At 45.1% G+C, this 21,464-nt stretch overlaps 1 protein-coding gene and 1 pseudogene across 10 annotated transcripts in view; one reads left to right on the top strand and one right to left on the bottom strand.

Moving 5' to 3' along the window:
- IFT54 (intraflagellar transport 54) overlaps positions 1-21,464 on the top strand; it is a 66,228-nt gene that overhangs the window by 26,726 nt on the left and 18,038 nt on the right. For 9 of the 10 annotated variants that reach the window (XM_027116877.1, XM_027116917.1, XM_027116897.1 and 6 more), the window contains 2 exons: positions 143-176; positions 2,983-3,059. In XM_027116877.1, coding sequence (XP_026972678.1) covers positions 143-176; positions 2,983-3,059 — 111 coding nt within the window. The remainder of the gene's footprint in view (positions 1-142; positions 177-2,982; positions 3,060-21,464) is intronic. The other variant, XM_027116939.1, reaches the window with a different exon arrangement.
- On the bottom strand, positions 1,388-1,484 carry LOC113605461 (uncharacterized; annotated as a pseudogene).

Here is a 21,464-nt window from a genome sequence, read left to right as displayed (position 1 = left end):
TGTAGACGGAATTTTCCTCCCGCGTTTCAGTTAGTTCTCTGCCATCTTTAATTCTGTCACCTCTGCTGAGAGGCATGTAAGCATGAGTTTGAGATTCCAACAAATCTGAATCTCCTTTTCTTCTCTTTCCTTTCCTGCTCAGGTACAGGCGGTGGAATTAGAAGATGAGAAGCATGGTGAGTCGTGGGGTTGTGTGTGCACACGTGTGTCTGCTCCGTGTGTCGTGAAAGGATCTGGTGAAATGAGCTTTGTCTGCCAGGGTTTGGTCAGGGGTCTGAGTAGCAGTAGATGGGATGCCGTGGGCACGGATGCCTCCTCCGTGTGTGGGTTATTCTGGGAGGCGATGGAAGCTGCTGGGGGGCGGGGGGTGGCCAGGACCCCAGAGGGCAGCCGTAGGCAGTTGTGGGGATGACATCACTTCTTTTCTGCACGGTTAGACTGTGGGATTGGATGACCCCTGAAGTCCTTCCCAGGTCGACAGTTCTGTCATATTGTTTTCTTCCAAAGCACAATGTCTTCTTTGATTTCAAACATTTATAGAAGCAGAGAGAATAGTCTCGTGAGCCCCTGACGGTCGTGCAGCTTGTGCGGTGAGCGGTCATCTGGTCTGGTCTCAGTCTCCACCGACTGTTTTTGAGTCCTGGAGAGCATCATTTTTGCCATAAACATGTTCTTTTTTAAAAGGCATAACCGTCACTCCATTACTATATATAAAAAAAGCAGTCCTTCCTTAATATCATCAAATGCCTGTTTTTTTTCCCAGTGGTTTTGTGTGTTTTTTTTCTAGTTTGTATGAGTCAGAATCCAAATAGGGTCCCTGTGTTTGCAGCTGGTGGATCTAACTCTGAATCCGCTCTTAGCCTGTAGGTCCCCTACCACCCCATCCCCCTTGTAGTTTATTTGTTGAAGCGGCTGGTCGGTTGTCCAGCAGAGTTCCTCACCGTTGGGTGTTGCTTGTCACACCCCAGTGTTGTGGGTTTCTTCCATGTTCTTCGGTTCCTGTAAATTGGTTCTAGAGACTTGGTCAGATTCAGGTTTTTCGGGCAAGAACACTTGACAAGTGGTGTTGGTTCTTCATCACACCTGCCCGTCTCTGTGCTTGTTGGTTGGTCTCAGTCTGTTGTTTCATGAGGGTTGTGGGGACGGTGACCATTCTCGTCCCGCCCCCTCGCCCCTCCAGCACGTTTTGGTGGGCAGTCTCCACACTGCGAGGCTTCCCTCTGCAGGAATTCGCCGCTCCGAGGCCCAGCTTCGTGCTTCCCCTTCACTGATCAGTTTTCTTAATAGTGCATTTGTCTCCTGGCACCTTCAGGGGTGACTAACGAGGGCTTTGGTGGTGGTGGTGGTGGGTTTTTTTTTTTAATTTTTATTGGAGTAGCTGATTGGCAAAAATAGGGAATGAATTTGCATGTCATCCTTGCACAAGTGTCATGCTTATCTTCTCTGTATCGTTCCTATTTTAGTATATGTGCGCCGAAGCGAGCGCTTGACGTCTGTATGATGTCATGGCTTTTAACACGCTTGACGTGTTCCATTTCAGTCCATCTCAGTTTTCTCCTTGATGTTCTGTTGTCCAGTGTTTGACCGTGGGGGCCTTTTGACACGTCCCAGTGGACTTTGTAGCTTCCTTGTTTGTGGTAGGACAGATGTTTCAGGCTCGTTTTGTGTATTTCCTGCCCGGTGTCTCTAAGGAGCCTGGCTGCAACTTGCTTCTGGGTTGGTCATTGTTTCTGGGGGTTTTCTAATTTTTTTTGTAGGAAAATATATCCTGAGTTTGTACTGGTATTTCCAACTTAGATTTATGATTGCAGGGTTCTTCCTAAGCTCTTTATTTTTGCAGGTACGTTCGTTCCTGTCTCGTGCCCCAATCCTGGCTCCCAGCAGCAGTAGCTGTTTGTGTCTTTACCCTACATTGTGCACTCACAGCAGTTTAGAGCAACACCACTGGTGGTTAACAACGACGTGATTACTGGAAACACCCTAGGATCGTTTTTGGCAGATCTGCTTGCCTTTTTGTTCTTAGTGCACATCCCATTAGGGACGTGCAACCAATTCTTCTCTGTCCGGTTATGCTTGCCAGCATGATACTATTATGTTTATTTTTTATTTATTTATAAAAAATTAAGAAACAAAAGCAAAAAACCAAAATGAAAAAGTCACCATCGCTTCTGTCCTCAAGGAGCAATTAGAAGGGACTCTTTCATGATATTTGCTTCATGGTCCCTCAGAACCGGAAAACGGGAGGCATTTGCTCCTGTGGGTTTTCTCTGATGTACCTCCAGGGTCTTAGGGCTCTGGTTGCAAGGCATGATGGGAGAAGGTGGACGTGATGATAAGTGTGTTTGGCCTGCATAGCTGTAACGGGGGGTGGGGCGGGAACAGGGTCAAGGGGAAGGAGGCAGGTCTGATTTCAGGGTTTCAGATGAACCTCTTCTTCCTCGGGTCTCAGTCTTGCAGAGCACGGATTGTGACACTGCTCCAGCTTCTGATTCAGTGGATACACGATTTCAAATATGAGCTAACAGTTCATGATGCTTCAAGGTTTCGATACTGTTAGTTTATAGTTTCATTTTGCTTTTCAAGTTTTAGGCTTTGAAATGTTTGATTTAATTTTGTTTTACCTATGTAAAATATTCCCTTATGTAAAATATTGACATAGTTCCAAGGTCAAATGTACCAAACAAGATATATTCAAATGGTTTTTCATATGATATTTATGCCACGAGTAATCCTTTTAAAAAAAAAAAAAAAGTTGATGACTTGTCCCAATATAAAAAAAGTATTCGTACTTAGTCTACAATAGGCTGAGAGAATTGCTTTGACCTTTTATCATACAATGATTATCTGAAGCCGTTTCAGTATAGAGAGAGAAAGGATAAGAACTAAGTATCCCTCCTCACCCCCAGCCCCCCACCCCTTTAGAACAGGATAGCTTCTTAGGGCAGAGAATCACTTTAACATAAAACCACTGGTTTTCAACAGGAGGACTTGTCAAAAAAATTTTGGAGACTAAGAAAGATTATGAGAAGTTGCAGCAGTCACCCAAACCTGGAGAGAAGGTAACAAAATGATTTTTGTAAACAGTGGCATTTTAGCAGTCTGTTTCACACAGTTACATTTAAAAATTAGAAGCATCTTTCACGTGTTGTGATTATCAGTGATGTCTGTTTACGTGTTTACAAGCCCCTTCCCATCTCCCCCACCCTCCAGTTGGGAGGATAGAAGATTTGGGGCTTTTGGGGGGTGACGTTGCTTCCCTGGACCCACATCCAGTCCCGTCCTGGGTGGGGCAGTGGCCTTGCTTGGGAGCTCAGGAGTCAGGGTCCAAGGCCTGTTCTGCTCTGACCCCCTGTTGACCCCTTCCTGCCGGGTGCATCCCTTCTCCCTGCACAGAGTGGGCAGGCTGTCTGCATGGCCCTGGCTGATGACAAAGTAAGAGTCGGGGGACGTTTTCAGGGCTGGCTTTTAAATACATGTGCTATTTGTATGTGTTCTCCAGCCGTCTCCCTTACAGGTGTGTGATGTGGCTCTGTTGGAACCCACGGCCTCCTACCAGCCACTGCCCTTGGGCACGTGACCTGGGGTGAATACCTGCAGGCCGGGTAGTGTGCCTCAAATGCCACGGGGAGGTTTCCGTTATCGCGCCTTAAAAAAATAAGAATAAATCTTCATTTGGTTTTTTTTTGCGGTACGCGGGCCTCTCACTGTTGTGGCCTCTCACTGCTGTGGCCTCTCCCGTTGTGGAGTGCAGGCTCAGTGGCCATGGCTCACGGGCCCAGCCGCTCCGCGGCATGTGGGATCCTCCCGGACCGGGGCACGAACCCGTGTCCCCTGCATCGGCAGGCGGACTCCCAACCACTGCACCACCAGGGAGGCCCTATTTTGGGGTTTTTATCAGAAGCTTCTTGGTTAGTTGCTCTGTCAGCAGCCAGCAGTTCTAGTAAGTTTTACACACACACTCCCACAGACACTTTTCTTTCCTTGCAGTTGAATGAACGGTTATTTGTTTTAGATAATTTTGCTTAAAATGTCCTGGTTTGGCATGCAGATACGGCCTGCAGGATTGATAGCTACTGAGGAGAGCTGCATGGTAGAGCCCACCGTTAGAGGGAGCCCTTTACAGCAGTAACGGGAGAGTAGCGTAGCCTGAGTTCTGCCGGCAGCACCACCGCCAGCTCTTCAGAAAAGAGAAAAACTCTTTCTGCAGTTTATTGTCTATTGCTGTGGAATTTTTAATATGTCATAGTCCTTTTCATAGGCCTGAGGACTTGTCCCGGTGTCCCTGGCAGTGTTTCTGCAACCCTGTCAGGAACCTCCAGTGTGGGCCTCGGGCTGTTACTGTAGGTAACCTTTGAAGCTTCAGTTGCTTTAAATTTTATAGCTGTGTTTTTCTGCAAAGCACACTAGGCCTGTGTTTCAGTTTCCTCTGAAGAGTAAATTTCAGATTAGTAGATCTTCTGACTTCAGAAGATAAAAGGGAAAAAATTCCCTCGTTTGGTGAACACTTGGGGCTTTAAAGAAGTACAGTTTGTGAGTGTTCTGAAGTCAGGGGCGATGTGTATTACAGTTGGGCGGGAAAAGTCAGCAAGTTTCTCTGCTTTTTTTCCTTTGGTATGTTATAGACATCAGATTTAAATTTAACTTGTGGGTCTTCTAAAAACGTTTTAATTAGATTTTCAAAAATAAGTTAAAATGTATTGGGAAAGTTGAAGTCCTTTCTGTCCTCGCTCTGATCCTGTTCTCACGAGGGCAAAACCACTAAGATGCATTTGGTGTGCTCCTTACTTTTACGTGTATCTGCATTGCTTTGTGAGTTTGTAACTTTATCCTGTTGTTGATTTGTTGTGCAAGTTGCTTTCTTCAGACAGCGTGATGTTTCTAGTTTATTCATTTTAATTGATGAATGGTATTCCAGTGTTTGTCAGTAATTAATTCCTTTACTGATGGGCATTTAGGATTCTTCAACCTTTCGCTGTTTGTGAACAGTGCTTCCACGGGCTCCTTTGCGTGTGCCCTGGCACACAAGAGCCAGTGTCTCTCTCCAGCAGTGGTCGGGAAACGTCCTCTGTAAAAGGCCAGATAGTAAATATTTAAGGCTTCAGAGCCATACAGTGTCCATTGTAACATCTCATCTCTGCTGACGAGCTTGCAAACGGCTATAGCATAGATACCAGTAAACAGATGTGTGGCTGCGTTCCAGTGAGACTGTATTCACAACAGCGGAACCAGGCCTGGGCCTGTGATTTGCGACCCCCGTCCTTTAGAGGCCGTGCCAGACCTGGAATCGCTCGCCAGAGCGCGGGCAGAGCTGCCGTTTCACCAGGTGCTGTCAAAGGCTGTACCGATTTGTTCTCCAAATGGAATGAAAGCCTCTGTTGCCACAAAATGTGCAGCCACGGCCAAGATAACGGACGTGCCCACCGCCCTCAGAAGTGGCCTTGGGCATCCCTCCCACCCCCTTCTCTCCATGCCCCCCCCAGTCCCCAGCAGCTGCTCATCTGCCTTCTGGCACTTTAGTTTGCATTCCTAGAACTGTATATGAGGACTCAGTTGGTATATACTTTTTATTGGGTCTGGCTCCTTTTATCCATCCTGATTGCTTTGCGATATCTCCACGTTGCATCGTGTATCAACAGTTCACTTTTTCTTTTCCCGCTGAGTAGTAAGTAGTCGGCGGTGTGCGTGTACCGCCGTGCGCTTACCCACGTATCAGCCAAGGAACATCTGGGTTGTTTCCGGTTTGGGACTGTTGCAGACAGAGCTGCTGTGAACAAGTCTTTGTGTGGACAAATACTTTCATCCCATTGGGTAAGTACTTAGGAGTGGGACTGCTGGATCATGTGGTAAATGCGTGTTCACCTTTTTAAAACACTGCCAGACTGTCTTCCAGGGTGGCTGCACCACCTCCCATTCCAGCCAGCAGTTGAGTTCCAGTTCCTCCACACCTTCATCAGCACTTGGTGTGGCCAGTCTTTTTAATTTCCTGTGGTTTTGATTTGCATTTTCTTAGTTGCTAATGATGTTGAACGTCTTTTCTGTGCTTATTTTTCCATTCTAATGTTTTCTTTGGTAAAGTGTCCAAATTTTTTTGCCCCTTTTAAAATTAGGCTGGTTGTTTTCTTCCTGTTGAGTTCTGAGAATTCTTCTTATATTCTGGATACGAGACCCTTATCAGACATGATGTGCAAATATTTTCATCCAGTCTGTGGCTTGTCTTTTCCTTCTCTTAACAGCGTCTTTCAAAGAGCAGAAGTTTAGAAGTTTAAAGTAGTCAAATGTAGGGGTTTGCTCTTTTTGTTGGTTGTGCTTTTGGTGTTGAGTCTAAGAAGTCTTGCCTAACCCTCAGTCATAGAGGTTTCTTCATATATTTTCTAGAGGTTTCATAGTTTTAGGTTTTATATTTTGAGTTAATTTTTGTATAGAATGCGAGGTATATTGAAGTTTATTTATTTGTTTTTGCATATGGTATCCAAATGTTCCAGCATCATTTGTTAAATTGTCACCCTTAACAAATTTTTTGCCCAATCTGAAGGATGTACGATTGTATCTTCTTGTTTCTTTAATTTAATATTAATAGCAACACACACCTGTTGCCTCCCTCTGTGCTAGGGGCTTTGTATTGATTGCTCTGGCCTCATATCAACCGTCTGGTGTCAGTTCAGTCACAGTCCTGTATGCAGAACTCCTGATGCCAGAGGTATTTGGTTTTAGGAATGTGCTGTGGTACATATACTTTATATCCTGTAATCCCTACTGAGGTCAGAGGTAATCAAATGCATGAACAGTTCCACAACAGCATGGATTAAGAGTCCCACTAAGGGGGTGGGCAGAATGCTAAAAATAACCTCACATGAGTTTTGGTGCCAAGTTTATGAAAAATCTTTCCATTTTCAGCACTTGTGGCTTTTGGAATTGACACTGTGGTTTCTTCTCGTGTGTTGCCTGTTCACATCTTTGCCCATTTTCTTTAGTGGTGTTTTTCCTTTTGTTATTGGTGTGTGTGTGTGTGTAAAATGGTTGCATATGTCATATATCCTATAATAATAAATATCATATACGGTATATGTTACGGTTGCATATATTACATGTGTCATGGAATAATCCCTTGTGTCTCATGCTGTAAACATCTTCCCAGTCTGTTACTTGTCTAACTTAATGTCTTTTTATATACAGAACTTTTCTATTTTGATATAAAATTTAATCAGCCTTTTTCTTTATAAGTTGTTCTGCTCTTGCCTTAAAAAAAAAACTGTCCTATCCTGGTAGTAGAGATGGTCTCAATAGTTTTCTTAAAATAGTTTGTTTTCTTTTTTACATCTAGGTCTCTAATCTGGAGTTTTTGTTTACGTCGTGGGTAGGGATCTGCTTGTTTTCTCCTTGTAAGTGGTGCTGCCCTCTAGTGAACCCAGACCCCTCGTGTGTGGGTATATTTCTGGGCTCTGCTGTTTTAAGTCCTATGTTTTTGTGTCTGGGAAAGACGTTCTGATTGTTCCCCTCCACTCCTCCCACACCCCAGGTTGTCTTGGCTCTTACTCCTAAATCTTTCCGGCTTTGCATGAGCTTTAGAATCAGTTTGTGTGGTTCCATTGGAAGGTCCTGTTGTGATGGTGATTGGAACTGTTTTCATCCTTCTTGGTTTTGCTGTGGCTGCTCCCCCTTGCTCCATTGCCTTGCCCCCCACATAGCGGAGCTCCTCAGTGGAACTGGATGTGCTCACCAGCTGCAGTTCACCCCTTCCCATCCTCTTGTGAATGACTCTTCTGAGTTGCTCTTGTCGAGGTCACCTGCCCTCCTGGTTGTTAAATCCTCCTCGTGTGATTCTCAGTCCTCATCTTTCTGGAATTAGCGGCAGCACCTGGTTCACTTGGGCGCTCTTCCTGGATGTGCCCTCTCCCTTTGGCTCCCAGGACAGCAGCATGCCTCTCTGGTGCCCCTGCTCGGTGCCGGTCACCCCTGCTCGGTGCCAGTCACCCCTGCTCCGTGCCGGTCACCTCTCTCTGTCTCCACTGCGGGTCCTCCTCCTCTCTCACTCTTCTTAGTATTGGCATCTCTGTTGCTAGCTTTTCTGTTCTCTCAAACTGGTCCTTTCTGTTTGTTTTATCAAGTCACTTTCCTAAGTGAGTCTATTCCATTTCCTATTTCTTTTTGAGTTTATTATGGTAATTAATATTTGAATCAGTTAGGATTAGGGTTACCTGTGGGTGCAGGAACGATCTGAAGCAACAGTGGCTAAAGTGGGCTGGGAGGCCCCGAGTCAGTCTGGAGGTGGTGGCGATCCAGACCCTTCTGCCTCCTTCCTCCATGCGTGACTTCCATTCCTCAGGGCACCTCGTGGGCCACAACGGCTGTCGGCTCTAGCCTTCACGACTGCGTTCCAGCCAGCAAGAAGGAAAAGGGAAGTAGGAGAAGGGCCCACCTCTTCTCTTTTAGGCTATTTAATGGAAGTGATGCACACTACTTCCATTTACATTATATTGGCCAGATCTTTGTCACGAAGGGGTCTGTGAAGTGACACCTTTATTCCAGACATCCGTTTGCTTAGCTAGCAGTCAGAGGTTCCATTACTACAGACCACAACTTGCCAGATTTTCTCATTGCCTGGCATGGTCAGAAAATGATGATTTTGCAAGGCACTTGGGTAAGTGGCGGAGGCTGCCTGCCTGGCTAGGGGCCGAGGGTTCTGGAACCAGCACGGCTACCACATGTGGGCTGCACACAGGGCAGGAAGCTTTGCTATAAGTAGGGAGGTCAGACACGGGGGTCAACCAGCAGTCCCTTCCACGGAGCTTCTCTAGGAAGTTGCTTATTTCATGCACATTTTACGGAGTCATGGCAAAAAGATGTTTCGAGATACTTTTATGATTTAAAAAATATATCTACGGTTATAGTTTTCCTTTTCTTCCAAAATTTTTGCGTCTTTTTTCCTTTGATAAGACTTTGAAAAAAACTATTGAAGGAGACACCCTCTAGCAAAGAATCAACTTTTGGTTTTGTAGATATTCACTTTTATTTTCATTTCATTGATATCTACTCTTTATTCTTCCTCTTAATTTCTTTGGGTGTTTAGTTTTTCTAGCCTCTTGAGTAAAAGACACAACTCATTTATTTTTAGTCTTTATAATTTTAAACAAATATATTTAAGACTGTACATCTCCCTTTAAGCATGCTTTATATCCTTAAGTTTAAAATTTTTTGAATACTAAAAACTCCTTGAATTTTAATATGAAGTAGTTGGTTGTTATTTCTTCTTTAACATGTGGGCTATTTAGGAGTCTGGTCTTTAGTGTTTTGTTTTGTTTTGTTTTTTGCGGTACGTGGGCCTCTCAGTGTTGTGGCCTCTCCCGTTGCGGAGCACAGGCTCTGGACGCGCAGGCCCAGCGGCCATGGCTCACGGGCCCAGCTGCCCCGCGGCATGTGGGATCTCCCCGGACCGGGGCACGAACCCGTGTCCCCTGCATCGGCAGGCGGACTCTCAACCACTGCGCCACCAGGGAAGCCCTGGTCCTTAGTTTTTAAACATAACGGTTTTTTAAAAGTTGTTTTTTTTTTTTTTAGCAGTATCTAATACAGTTGCATGTTCGAAGAATTTGGTCTGTATGATGTTGATTATTTGGAATTGAGACTTTCTTTGTGGCCTAGTTTGTGGTCAGTTTTTATAAATGTTGCAGCGTGCTTGCAGAGCATGTTTACTTTTTCTCTTCGGTGCCCACACTTCAGTGCACACTGCTGATTTCACGGAGAGGTGATTGGACGACTATGTGTAGACCGTATCTATCTATGATTTTTATGTGTTAATCATAATATTAATTGCTTATCTTCTCTACCTTATTCAGAAATTCAAATAGTAGGTGTTTGCTCTCACATAACTTGTAGTGTGCCCTTAGTTTCGGTACTTTTAAGTTTTTTGGAAGGAGCACTTTTTTCAATGCTAAGAAAGTACATATTTGTAATCTGGGCATCTCTCCAGCCTGTCTTTGAAGTTGTGTTGGAAGAAAAGCCGTTCCTTATTGTGCTAATGGACTTGAGGAATACATTATAGAATAAATATGTGAGTCAGATTGCTTTGAGCATTTTCTTCATCATCCTGACTTACTTGCTCTCTTTTCAAGAGGAAATATAAACTTTGTTAATAGTACGATATTAGCCCATGCCAAGTATTTTTTTCCTTCAGATTTATGAAGTTTTTGAAAAACAACCAGAAAAGCAGTTTTATGACAGTGTTCCTTATGCTTTAAAAATGCTTGCTTTTTCAGCTTTATAAATGAAGATGCTTTGGAGAATAACCAGCAGTGTCAGGGATGGTTCACTCAGTTTACAGTACCATTTAAGGATTTCTCACTCCTAATTTTTCAGTCTCCCTTTGTACAGTCTTCCCTCGGGTGTTTTTTCATTTTATTTCTGTTCTGTGAATGTGAAGTTCAGGCGCTTTTGCTTTGCGTTTGCGCTCTTTCTCATGAAGTGGGCTCAGGGAGGCTGTTCTCTCCGTGGATTTCTTTCTCTTCGTTTATGTGCAGTTTTGGTGATTTTACTCTCCTCATCTTCTCAGCCACATAAGCCGTGTGCTGTGCTGGGACTGCTAGAGGTCATACGTCTCTTCAGATGAGAGCCTGAGCGTGTGTTGAATGGGGCCTGCATGTATGTATTTCACTGCCCTTCTGAAGGAAAGCTGTCAGGAGGACCTAAGGTAGCACCCGCACATCATAGAGATTATGGACGACTGTCTTAGAGAAGCACTTATTTGGGCATATGAGAACCTCTTGTATCCTGAAATGCCTCTTGATGGATAAAATGATCTTATCACAAACATGTTATATTTTAATTGTAATAAGTAGAATATAGCTAATAGTAATTACCTAAACTCTTATATGAAAGTCAGGGGTTTCGGTCGTATTCTCTTTTACTTTGGTGATCTGGATAGATCGTCAAGTTATTTCTTATTTTGGTAGCTAGATGGTGCAATTTCATTACAAATTTCTTAACCCTGTTAGAAAACTGCTATTCCAAATCCCTGCTTAACTGAAATCCTGCGCCTGATAAATGTATTCTTAGTTTGGAAGTTCATGCTCCTAGTATTATTGGATGTTCTTTTGCTAAGAATATTGTTCCTGTTTAAATTGCTATGAAAGAAATAAAAGGGAACGTATGCTACGATATTTCTTCACTGGTGAGACTTTAATAGCTAAACTGGGGAACCACTGAAATTGATTGTAATCATGAAGAGTTACAGGGTTTTTGTATTTCTTTCTTTATCTATTTGGAAATAAGGGGATAGTTTTACATTCCCAAGTAGTGCAGTGTTTTCCAATACACAGGCTGGGGATTTGGAGTTTTGGATATAAAATTAAAACAGGGGCTTCCCTGGTGGCGCAGTGGTTGAGAGTCCGCCTGCCGATGCAGGGGACACGGGTTCGTGCCCCGGTCCGGGAGGATCCCACATGCCGCGGAGCGGCTGGGCCCGTGAGCCATGGCCGCTGAGCCTGCGCGCCCGGAGCCTGTGCTCCGCAACGGGAGAGGCCACAGCAGTGAGAGGCCCGCGTACCGCAAAAAAAAAAAAGAAAAAACTTAACACAGAATTATCAACAGTATCACTTCAAAATACTTACAGATAATATACCATGGATATATTATAGACCACAAAAGTGGTTTAGGAACCATCAAAACATTATATATATCTGAACTTTGTGAAGATAATTACGAGGATGTAGGCCTTCTCTGTATATCCTGTGATGTGGTTTGTTATGTGGATGAGGAAACTCTACCTGAAAAAATATATATGTGACTTAACAATTTGGATTATAAGAATTAGCTATAGTCCTATAAACATTTCCAAATTGAATGGTCATCATCTTCTCTTTAATATGTTTACTCAGTGAATGATGTGACAAATATTTTTACTCAAAATGTCAACTTAAAATTCATATCATATTGTATCTATACTTTCCTAGATTTTAGTTCTGTCGCGATAAGTAATTTTGGCCTCAATTCCAAAGTTCTGTGCTTTGCATAAAAAATACCTTGAGTTTGACGGATCTTGACAGCCTGAGCCTGTAGGTGGACATCCAGTTACGGGGTAGTGTGGGGCCTGGGGTTAACTGCACTCACTGTGACGCGTTCATGAAGGCAGGAGGGGATTGTGCTGTGGAAGCCGCAGGGTGGACGTCAGTTGGTTGGGGTTAGGATTCAGAGTGCGTTTACACAAACTGACTGTAGAAAAGTGCAGGGGGTAGTCTTGGGAGCAGAAGGTAGACAAATAAGAGAGATTTCGTCACACGTCACAGAAGCTCCAGCTGCCAGACTCGGGCTCGGTCGACAGGAAGAGACTGCAGGTGCGCTGCCCTGACTGAAGGGTAATTCTCGCTAGTTTGTGCAGGTAGGAAGACTAGAAAATATCCATGAGATGTCATGAAATGGTTTTTTAAGAAAAAAAAAAGAAAACACATTAGAAATCAAGGCTTACAAGGAGTGGCGTAAAAATGATCTAGCTGAGCCATTGCCGGCTCAGCCTGCCTTGGCTGCCTGCTGGTGCAGGTCTGGCCTGGTCCCCTGAAGCCCAGCACAGAGCAGCCTTGCAGGGCGGGTCTCCAGTTGTCTCTGCTGGTCCAGGTGGACTGCAGGTCCGTGGGTGACAGAGGTAGGAGAGTCACGTTCCCCATGCAGCATCTCCTGTAATCTCACCACCTTGTTCAGAGCCCTGCCCGGTACCATTGATGATTTACAGTGGGCCCTCTGCACCCATGGGGTCTGAATCCACAGATTCAACCAACCTCAGACAGAAGATAGTTCAAGAAAAAAAAATTCCAGAAAGTTCCAAAAAGCAAAACTTAAATTTGCAGTGCTGGCAACTGTTTACATGGCATTTACATTAAATTTACAGCTATTTACGTAGCATTTATACTGTATTAGGTGTTATGAATAATCTAGAGGTGATTTAAAGTATACTGGAGGATGTGACTTGGTTATATGCAGACACTTCGCCATTTTACATAAGGGACTTAAGCATCCGAAGATTTTGGTGTCTGGGGTTCGGGGGTGGTCCTGAACCAATCCCCGGATACTGGGGGAGGACTGCACTGCTGAGGAAGTTGGGGTCCAGGCGTCTCCGTACCTTGCCGAGGTCTCATGCCCAAGGCCTGGGGCCCAGCTCTTATTCTGCTCCTGGGCAGAGGGTCTTAACGCAGTAGGGCCCGCGGGCTGCTTGGGGACACATCTCAGATTCACCAGAAGCCGCCCCCTCCCCCACCCCCCAGTTTGCAGGGGCAGAACCTGTGCTGTGTGGATTGGGTGGAGCAGCTCGTTCCTAGAACTGGTTTAATCCTGAAATCCATATGTCTTTGTCTTCACTTTAAACAAAGACATTTATTTCCTGGTAACTGTTCTTATTCTTAGTTATTTTGGTCCATCCTGAAACATACCCACGTGTGCTTACTGTTTTAAGTGAGAAACATGTTTATTTTATTTTGCTAGTTCCCCTCTCTTTATTGTTCCTGTGTGTTTACTTATGACTTGAAAAGCAGCTTCCAGGGAAGCTCTGTTGCTGGAAGGACCAGACCTGGATGAATAAATTAGGTTTCCTTGAGCTTCTAATGTAATCTGGGCCACATGGCCATGCCAGCGAGACCGAGCTGGAGGAACCAAGGGCACGGCCCTGCCGCTCTCCTGGGGTCCGGGTCACAGCGGTGCTGTAGTCGGGGAAAACGGAAATGCTTGGCATTGAAATACTTGATTTCCTACTTACAGCAGTGACGCATGTATAATTTTTCATATTGGAGCATCATCAAGGTTTTCTGATCAAATCTCTAAAACATTCTCTCCCCAGCAGGCGGAACCCTTTAATGACGAATGAAGCCTTTCCATAATCCTTGTCACAGAGGCCAGGACTGATGGCCACTTAGTGAAGGGCTTGTTTTATGTCAGGGTTTTGCTCTACATAAGCTATAAATTTTAGAGAATATTCTTAAATCCCTTAAAGAAAAACAGATCTTAAAATAAAGTAGAAATGTGTATTTTTTAGACACTGCTATTTATAAATTATTTACAAATAAATACACTGTATCCTAATACTCTTCCATGTGTACTGCATATTACAAACAAGATGTGCTACAAAAGTTTTATTTGTTAGGTTTTGAAACTCAGGAGTAATTTCCGCATATTAATATCTTTGAGACTGATTAGGTTTCCAGGTAGCTTTTAAAAGCTTTACCATACTACAGATAGAGTCACTTGCAGTGAAAAATGATAGACAATTATGTTGTAATAGTAACAGCTAAACAAGGCAAAGAAAATACTTTTAAACAATTTTAAAAGCTACTTTTGAAGAAAAGCAGATTTAGAAGACATTTAAAGTTGTGAGGACCACTTTTGAGCACTTTCAGATACTTCAGAGATGACTGATCGGGATGTTTAATGTGAAAAAGGAGTGTGTGTCATGGCCCTCCTTCCAGGGCCGCTCCCGCTCTGCTCCTCGGGTTAGTCTTGGCTCCACATTCAGCCCTCGACTGGGTAAAGCCGGCTTAGCTTCTAGGGAAGGAAGGCCTTCTCCGAAGCCCATCCTGGGGTGGCAGCAACAGTCATCGTGCCCCGGGGTTGGTGAGCTGCTGTTACGGGCCAGGCCCTGAGCCACGTGCCTGGATATGTTGCCACAGTTAATTCTCACAGTAATCTTACACTTAGAGAAAAGTTGCACGTACAATACAAAGAAGTGTCCCCTCTGAACTCTCTGAGAACAAATTGCTGTTATCACTCCCACATACTTTCCTGAGTAAGTTCTCTGAACAGGGGCATTCTCTGCACTACAACAGGGCCACCTTCCCCAGGAAATGAGCGCTGCTACATTGTTACCATTGTTACCGTCTTGGGCGGGAATAGCCCAGAAGCAAGGCCCTGCTCTTCTCACTGGGTCCCGTCACGGGGCATGTGTTTTAATCTGTCCCGTTACTGCTAGTTCTGCCTCGGATCTCACGGTGTCTGCCAGGCTTCTCCACTGGCAGGTTACTTTTTGTAGTAAATAATACTTTGTGGGGAAGCGCTTTGGAACCACGTAAGTATCCTGTTCTTCACTAACTTTCATTTTAATTATTTATATCACTATGGGCTCATGGTTTCCAATTTAGTTTTATCGTTATTTTAACGCTCAGATGGCCTCTGATTTGGCCAGTGGGGGCTCCTTCAGACTGGCTTCTGTGTCCTCTCATTCTGCCCCTGTCATTCTTTGAGTTCTTCCTTTCTAGGCCTTGCCTGTATTTCCCCTGCCTCAGCCCTGGTTCCGTGCAGTGGAGAAGGGTCTTTAGAAACCACGATCTGCTCACTAGGTGTGCTCACTGCTTTTGAAGTGTTTCTGCTCTCAGGCCCTCTCGCTGGTCAGAGCTAAAGAGAAAAAGTGTGTGAGGGAGTGTGTGTGTGTGTGTGTGCCAGTTTTCTGCTTTTGTATTTGTATTGCTCTTTTCCAACAGTGTGAAACCTGGCTCTCGTTATCCTTTGTAGATGAGCTTATACATGACTCCCCCTTGCATGTAGCCGGTCCCCATTGCTGCTGTCACCCCTGGCCTGTGTGGCTGCCCTCTTCACCCACCTTGGGTTCCAACAGCCCTCGCCAGAACAACAGTGTGACCGCTGCCCTGTGGACGAGCTCCCCGTCGCTCCTGGACTAGCCAGCCTCCCCGCACGGCTGCCCTCTCTGCAGCCTGCGTTCACTGCTGCCTGCTTCCTCCCTTTCCCCTCCCTACCCTGGGCCCCCGAGGCTTCCCACCCCGTGCAGATGCTTTCCTTGCTCTGCCCACCTCATGGCTTCAGGGCTGAATGGTTCAGGAGGGAAAGGAGCCAGGAAAGGCCACTTACTGGCGTTCCCTCGGAAGGGAATCTCATAAGGTGAGGACCCGTGCATCTCATTTCCCCCTCCCGTGGCTCGCATAGTATTGGACATAAGTGAGTGATCATTGCCTGTTGACTAGGTGAATTTCAGAGCTACTGAACAAAAGTTAGGAGAGAAAGAGGGACATGGAGGAGAAGGAATGCTAACATGTGAGGAAGCCCTTGGCAGAGATGAAATGAACAGGAGGGGCTGCGGCCTCGGGAGCCGCACACTAATTGCTGGCTGGTGCTTCCAGCCCCTCCAGTGGCGCTCTCCTGGCGCAGAGCCCTGGATGGCCTGACCGCCGGCCGCCGGGTGGTGGAGAGCAGGCACACAGCCCCCTTGCTCTGCGGTTTTCTGCCACAACTTGGAATTTTGCAGTTTGAACAGTAATTCAGATTTCCAAGTAAAGTGTGATAGGCATGACGCTTAAATGGTTTTCTGACCTAGATTAATGTGATGTTAAACATAAAAGTATGCTTTTTAAGAGGTGCTTTGGTACTTTCACAAAAGTAAGAAGCTTAACCTGCGGTGGGCCTGCACTTAAAAGGGCTGTTATGTTCTGGGTAAAAAGAGAACTCACAATATTGGCAGTATTGTTGGGATTGAGGTTTTGTTTGTTTGTTTTTAACTATTCTATTAGAGGTATACCGTAGGGCAAGAAACAATAGGTCCTTTTTTTTTTTTTTTTTTTTTTTTTTTTGCGGTACGCGAGCCTGTCACTGCTGTGGCCTCTCCCGTTGCGGAGCACAGGCTCCGGATGCGCAGGCTCAGCGGCCATGGCTCACGGGCCCAGCCTCTCCGCGGCATGTGGGATCTTCCCGGACCGGGGCACGAACCCGTGTCCCCTGCATCGGCAGGCGGACTCTCAACCACTGCGCCACCAGGGAAGCCCCAATAGGTTCTTTTCAAAGGAACCAAAGTCAGATTTGCTTTTACACTTCTCAGCAGCCCTAAATGCCCGAAGAAAATGGAATAATAATAGTGGTTATAGCATTTGGAGAGAAACAGACTGACCCAAGATTCTTATTATTTAGTCAGGTTGGCATCTCATATGCAGAAATAATGAAAGACATACCCAGGTAATGCGAGGGCTCAAAAAATATTGCTCTTGGATTCTTCTTGGAAAAAATGATTGCCTAAAATATAGTCTGTCTAGATAACTAAGAGATCAAAAAAGCAGCCCAAGCCCACCCCTCTGGAAAGGGGAAGGTAGGCCTGACCAGTGCAGGAGCCACTGGTCAGATGCATTTGGGCACCCGGAAGTGGCTGGTCTGAACTGAAAAGTGTGCTGTAAGCTTAACAGATGCAGCGGGTTTATAGAAGACGTAGAAGGAAAGAAGACAGAGGCCATCTCGTTAGTAATTCTTACATTGACTGCATGTGGAAACAAGATTTTGGACAATGTTAATTAAAAATTCATTGAAGTTAATTTCACCTATTTCTTTTCGCTTTTTTAACGAAACTAGAAGAAAATGTTAAGTTACATACGTGGCTCACGTGTTTGTAGTGGGCGTCGTTGGTGTGAACAAAATGAATTAAAATTGAGCATTAAAACCAGTTAAGCAAAGAGAATTTGAATGGGCTACAGAATTCAATGTGAAATCCTTAAGACAGCTTTCAAAACATCAGTTTTATAGAAAAATAACACAGTAGCAGGTAGTGGGGTAGAGAGTCAAGGGAGGTCAAGTCGCATGAACGGCGTCATTTACTCACTTTTCCTTGTCCTTCTTCAGTGTCTCTTGATTACTCAGTTCTTAATTTTAATCTAGTCAAATTCTTCAGTCTTGTCCCTTGTCATTAGTGCTTTCTGTGTCTTCGTTAAGAAATCCTTGTCTCTTCTAAGGCCAGAAAGGTATTTCTTCTCTTTAAAAAACTAATGCTTTCTTATGACATTTAAGTCCTTGATCCATGTGGAGTTGATTTTCCTGTATTCCTTGAGGTAGAGCTACAATTTTTCCCCCCAGTTCTTCCTCCTTTCCACACTGATCTGTGATGCTGCCTCTGCTGTATATGAAGGCTCTTCCTGGATTCTCTACACGAGAGGCTAGCAAACTTTTCCTGTAGAGGGCCAGGTAGTAAATATTTTCGGCTCTGAGAGCCGTGCAGTCTGTGCCCAGTACTCAATGTGGCCATTGTAGTGAAAGCAGCCGTAGACAACACGCACATGAACGTATCCATAAATCAACTTTTATTTATGGACACTGAAATGTGAATTTTATAGGACTTTCGTGTGTGTCACAGAGTATTATTCTTTAAATATTTTCTTCAAGTGTTTAAGAAAGTGAAAGGTCACCATTCTCAGCTCATGGGCTGTATGAAAAGCAGGCGGTGGGCCGGGCTGCGGGCTGCGGGCTGCACTGTCTCGCTGGCCCTGCCCTGCCCACCCCGCTTCAGTCCCTGTAGCTTTACAATAAGGCCACACGTCTGGGAGTTTGGCTCTTACTGGCCCTTTCCACTGCCATGTAAACGTTATAACCAGCTTCTTGGGTTCAGTGGGCGTGTTCACGCACAAGATGCTGCATTTACTTAGCCTTCTTTTGGGTCTTTCCGTGAATGTTGAGGATCTTCTCTGTAGAGGTTGTGCACATCTCTTGTTAGAGTCTGTCTGGGTACTCCAGAGTTCGTTCAGTTATTGTAAGTGCTGTATGTTTAAAAACTGTTTGCTGTTTGTTGCTGGTAGGTAGGAGTGCTGTTGATTCATAACCAGCTTCCTCGATAAACTGATTACGTTCAAAATGCGTCTGTTGATGCTTTTGTGGTCTGTGCTGTAATAGCCACTGGATACTAAGGTAGATGATATTGAGATGCAGACGGGGGTGGGGGGTGGTGCTCCAGGAGGCCAAGGGACTGGTCAGCGCGCGGCGGGGACTCCCACCCAGGCCTTCTGACCCCAGCCCATGTGCCACCTCGAGTCAAGGCGGCTTCACCTCCTCCTTTCCTGTCCTCACGGTTTTCTTTTTAGGGTCTAATTGCTCTGGCTGGGGTAGTAATGAACTAGTAGTCGTGAGAGTGAGCAATCTTGTTTCCTTCCTGATTTTTAATGGACATGCTTCTAGAAGCTACCCCTTCCTGATATTGTTGTAGCAAAAACAAGTTGAGAAAGTACGATTTTTCCCAGTGTGGGGCTTTTATCTTGAATGGGTGTTGATTTTATTAAATGTTCTTTCCGCATTGAGATGATTCTGTTGTCTTCTTTTAATTTGATAAATGTCACTTATAGCTTTTCTCATATTAAACTATTCTTACATTCCTGGTATACAACCAGCATTGCTGTGATATGCTATCTTTTTTATCCACTGCTAGATTCTAGTTGCTGATTAGTATTTTTCCACTTATATTCGTGGGTGAAATGGGCCCCTGATTTTCTTCCTCATGTGGTCTTCGTCTTGTTTTTGTCCCCAGGTTAAGAATGAATTGGGGAGCGTCCTTTTCTTCTCTCTGGAAGAGATTGTAGATGATGGAATGATATATTTCTTGACAATTTGGTGGGACTCACCTGTGAAACCATCCGAGTGTGGTGTTTCTTTTGTGGGAAAAATTTAAACTACTGCTTTTATTTTTGTATTAAGTATGGGCGTATCAGGCTTCTATTTTTTCCTGAGTCAGTTCTGGTTATTAATTTCTTTTAAACTATCAAGCTTGGGGCTTCCCCGGTGGCGCAGTGGTTGAAAGTCCACCTGCCGATGCAGGGGACGTGGGTTCGTGCCCCGGTCCGGGAGGATCCCACATGCCGCGGAGCAGCTGGGCCCGTGAGCCATGGCCGCTGAGCCTGCATGTCCGGAGCCTGTGCTCCGCAGCGGGAGAGGCCACAACGGTGAGAGGCCCGTGTACCGCAATAAATAAATAAATAAACAAACTATCAAGCTTATTGCAAAAAAGCATTTTTTTAAAAATTTATTTTATTGTTTTATTTATTTATTTTTCAGCTGCGTTGGGTCTTCGTTGCTGCGCACGGGCTTTTCTCTGGTTGTGGCGAGCGGGGGCTACTCTTTGTTGCGGTGCGCGGGCTCATTGCGGTGGCTTCTCTTGTTGTGGAGCACGGGCTCTACGCACACGGGCTGCTGTAGCTGTGGCACACGGGCTCAGTAGTTGTGGCGCGCAGGCTCAGTAGTTGTGGTGCACGGTCCCAGCTGTTCTGCGGCATGCGGGATCTTCCCGGACCAGGGCTCAAACCTGTGCCCCCGGCATTGGCAGGCAGACTCCCAACCACTGCGCCACCAGAGAAGCCTGCAAAAAAGCTTTTGATAGAACTCTTAAACATCTGCTCTATTTGTAATTTAGGGTTTTTTTTAATTAATAATATTACTTATTTGTGATTTTTCCTTTTTTTAAAATCACTTTTTACAGAAATTTGTCACTCTCTTAAAACCACCGAATTGTGGCTTTGCTGATCTTCACTTTGTATCTTTGATTTTACTTTTTGCTGATATTTCAAGTTTTCTTTATTTCCTTCCTTCTACTCTTTGAGTTTTTTCTGTTTTGTTTTGTTTTTTAATTTCTTAAGTTGGACACTTGTTACTAGTTTTTATTTACCCTTTAAAAAAACCTTAATATAAACTTGTTTTATGATTATAAATTATTTTGTTTCAGAAGTCAGTATTCGGGGCTTCCCTGGTGGTCCCATGGTTAAGACTTTGCGATTCCACTGCAAGGGGCATGGGTTCATCCCCGCTCAGGGAACTAAGATCCCGCACAGCGCGTAGCGCAGCCGAAGAAAAACCAAGTCAGTGTTCATTCACTCACCAGCCGTTTATTGATCACCTGCCATATCCTGGGCACTGTTCCAGGCACCAAATCAGAAATGGATGTTAACTGCTATCAAATATCTTTTTGGCAGCTGTTGAGATTGTCATATATTAATAGAATTCCTAATGTTGAGCAATTCTTTCATTCCTAAAATAATCTTTGCTTGGTCATAGACTATTATTTGTCCACTGCAGAACTATATTCAGTTTACTACTATTTTAAAATAGAAGTTTGTATCTTTATTCAAGTGAAATTAACTTGGGGTGTTTGTTCGAATGTGTCTGTGTATTGTCATTAGGTGTTTCGATCAAGATTATGTTGGTTTTATAAAATTTGTTTTTTTTCCTGTGCCCTAGACAGTTTAAGTCAGAGGAGTGATCTGGTTCACAGAGGTTTCATGGAGCCTTGAGGCTGGGTGCCCTTCCTTCCTCTCAGACAGAGGTTGGTCCCCTCCGGGGCTCCTCTCCCCAGGGCTGCTATCAGAAGCAGGAGCTCACTTCTTATCTGACGACAGCTTGAGAACAAGTAGCTCGGAGCTCACAGGGTTTCCTGGTCCCCAGCTGCTGACAGTCACAGGTTCCCATGCTCTTGCCTGCGGGGCACATAGGTCGCGGGCAGTGAGGCCTGGGTAGGGGTCCTTCTCCTACACACGTGGGTCAGCTTGCCCCCCCCCCCCCACCGGGAAGCCCTGGGAGGGACACTGGGTGCAGCTGCCCTGCGGGAGCTCGGCGGGATCCCAGAGCTGAGGTTTGTCCCCTCTGTGCTCCCTCTGTCCGTAGGCGGTGGGGCGGGGCTGTTGTCAGGGTGTAATCAGCGGCTTGCTTTCCTGATTGCTTTCCTGCGGGGCAAGCCGCCTCCTCCCCTGCGT

This window comes from Aethalodelphis obliquidens, unplaced genomic scaffold, assembly GCF_003676395.1.
Source record: "Aethalodelphis obliquidens isolate GAN/ISIS:26980383/991018 unplaced genomic scaffold, ASM367639v1 scaffold2, whole genome shotgun sequence".
NCBI classification, from domain to species: Eukaryota; Metazoa; Chordata; class Mammalia; order Artiodactyla; family Delphinidae; genus Aethalodelphis; species Aethalodelphis obliquidens.
This window is presented reverse-complemented; position numbering and strand designations above follow the sequence as displayed.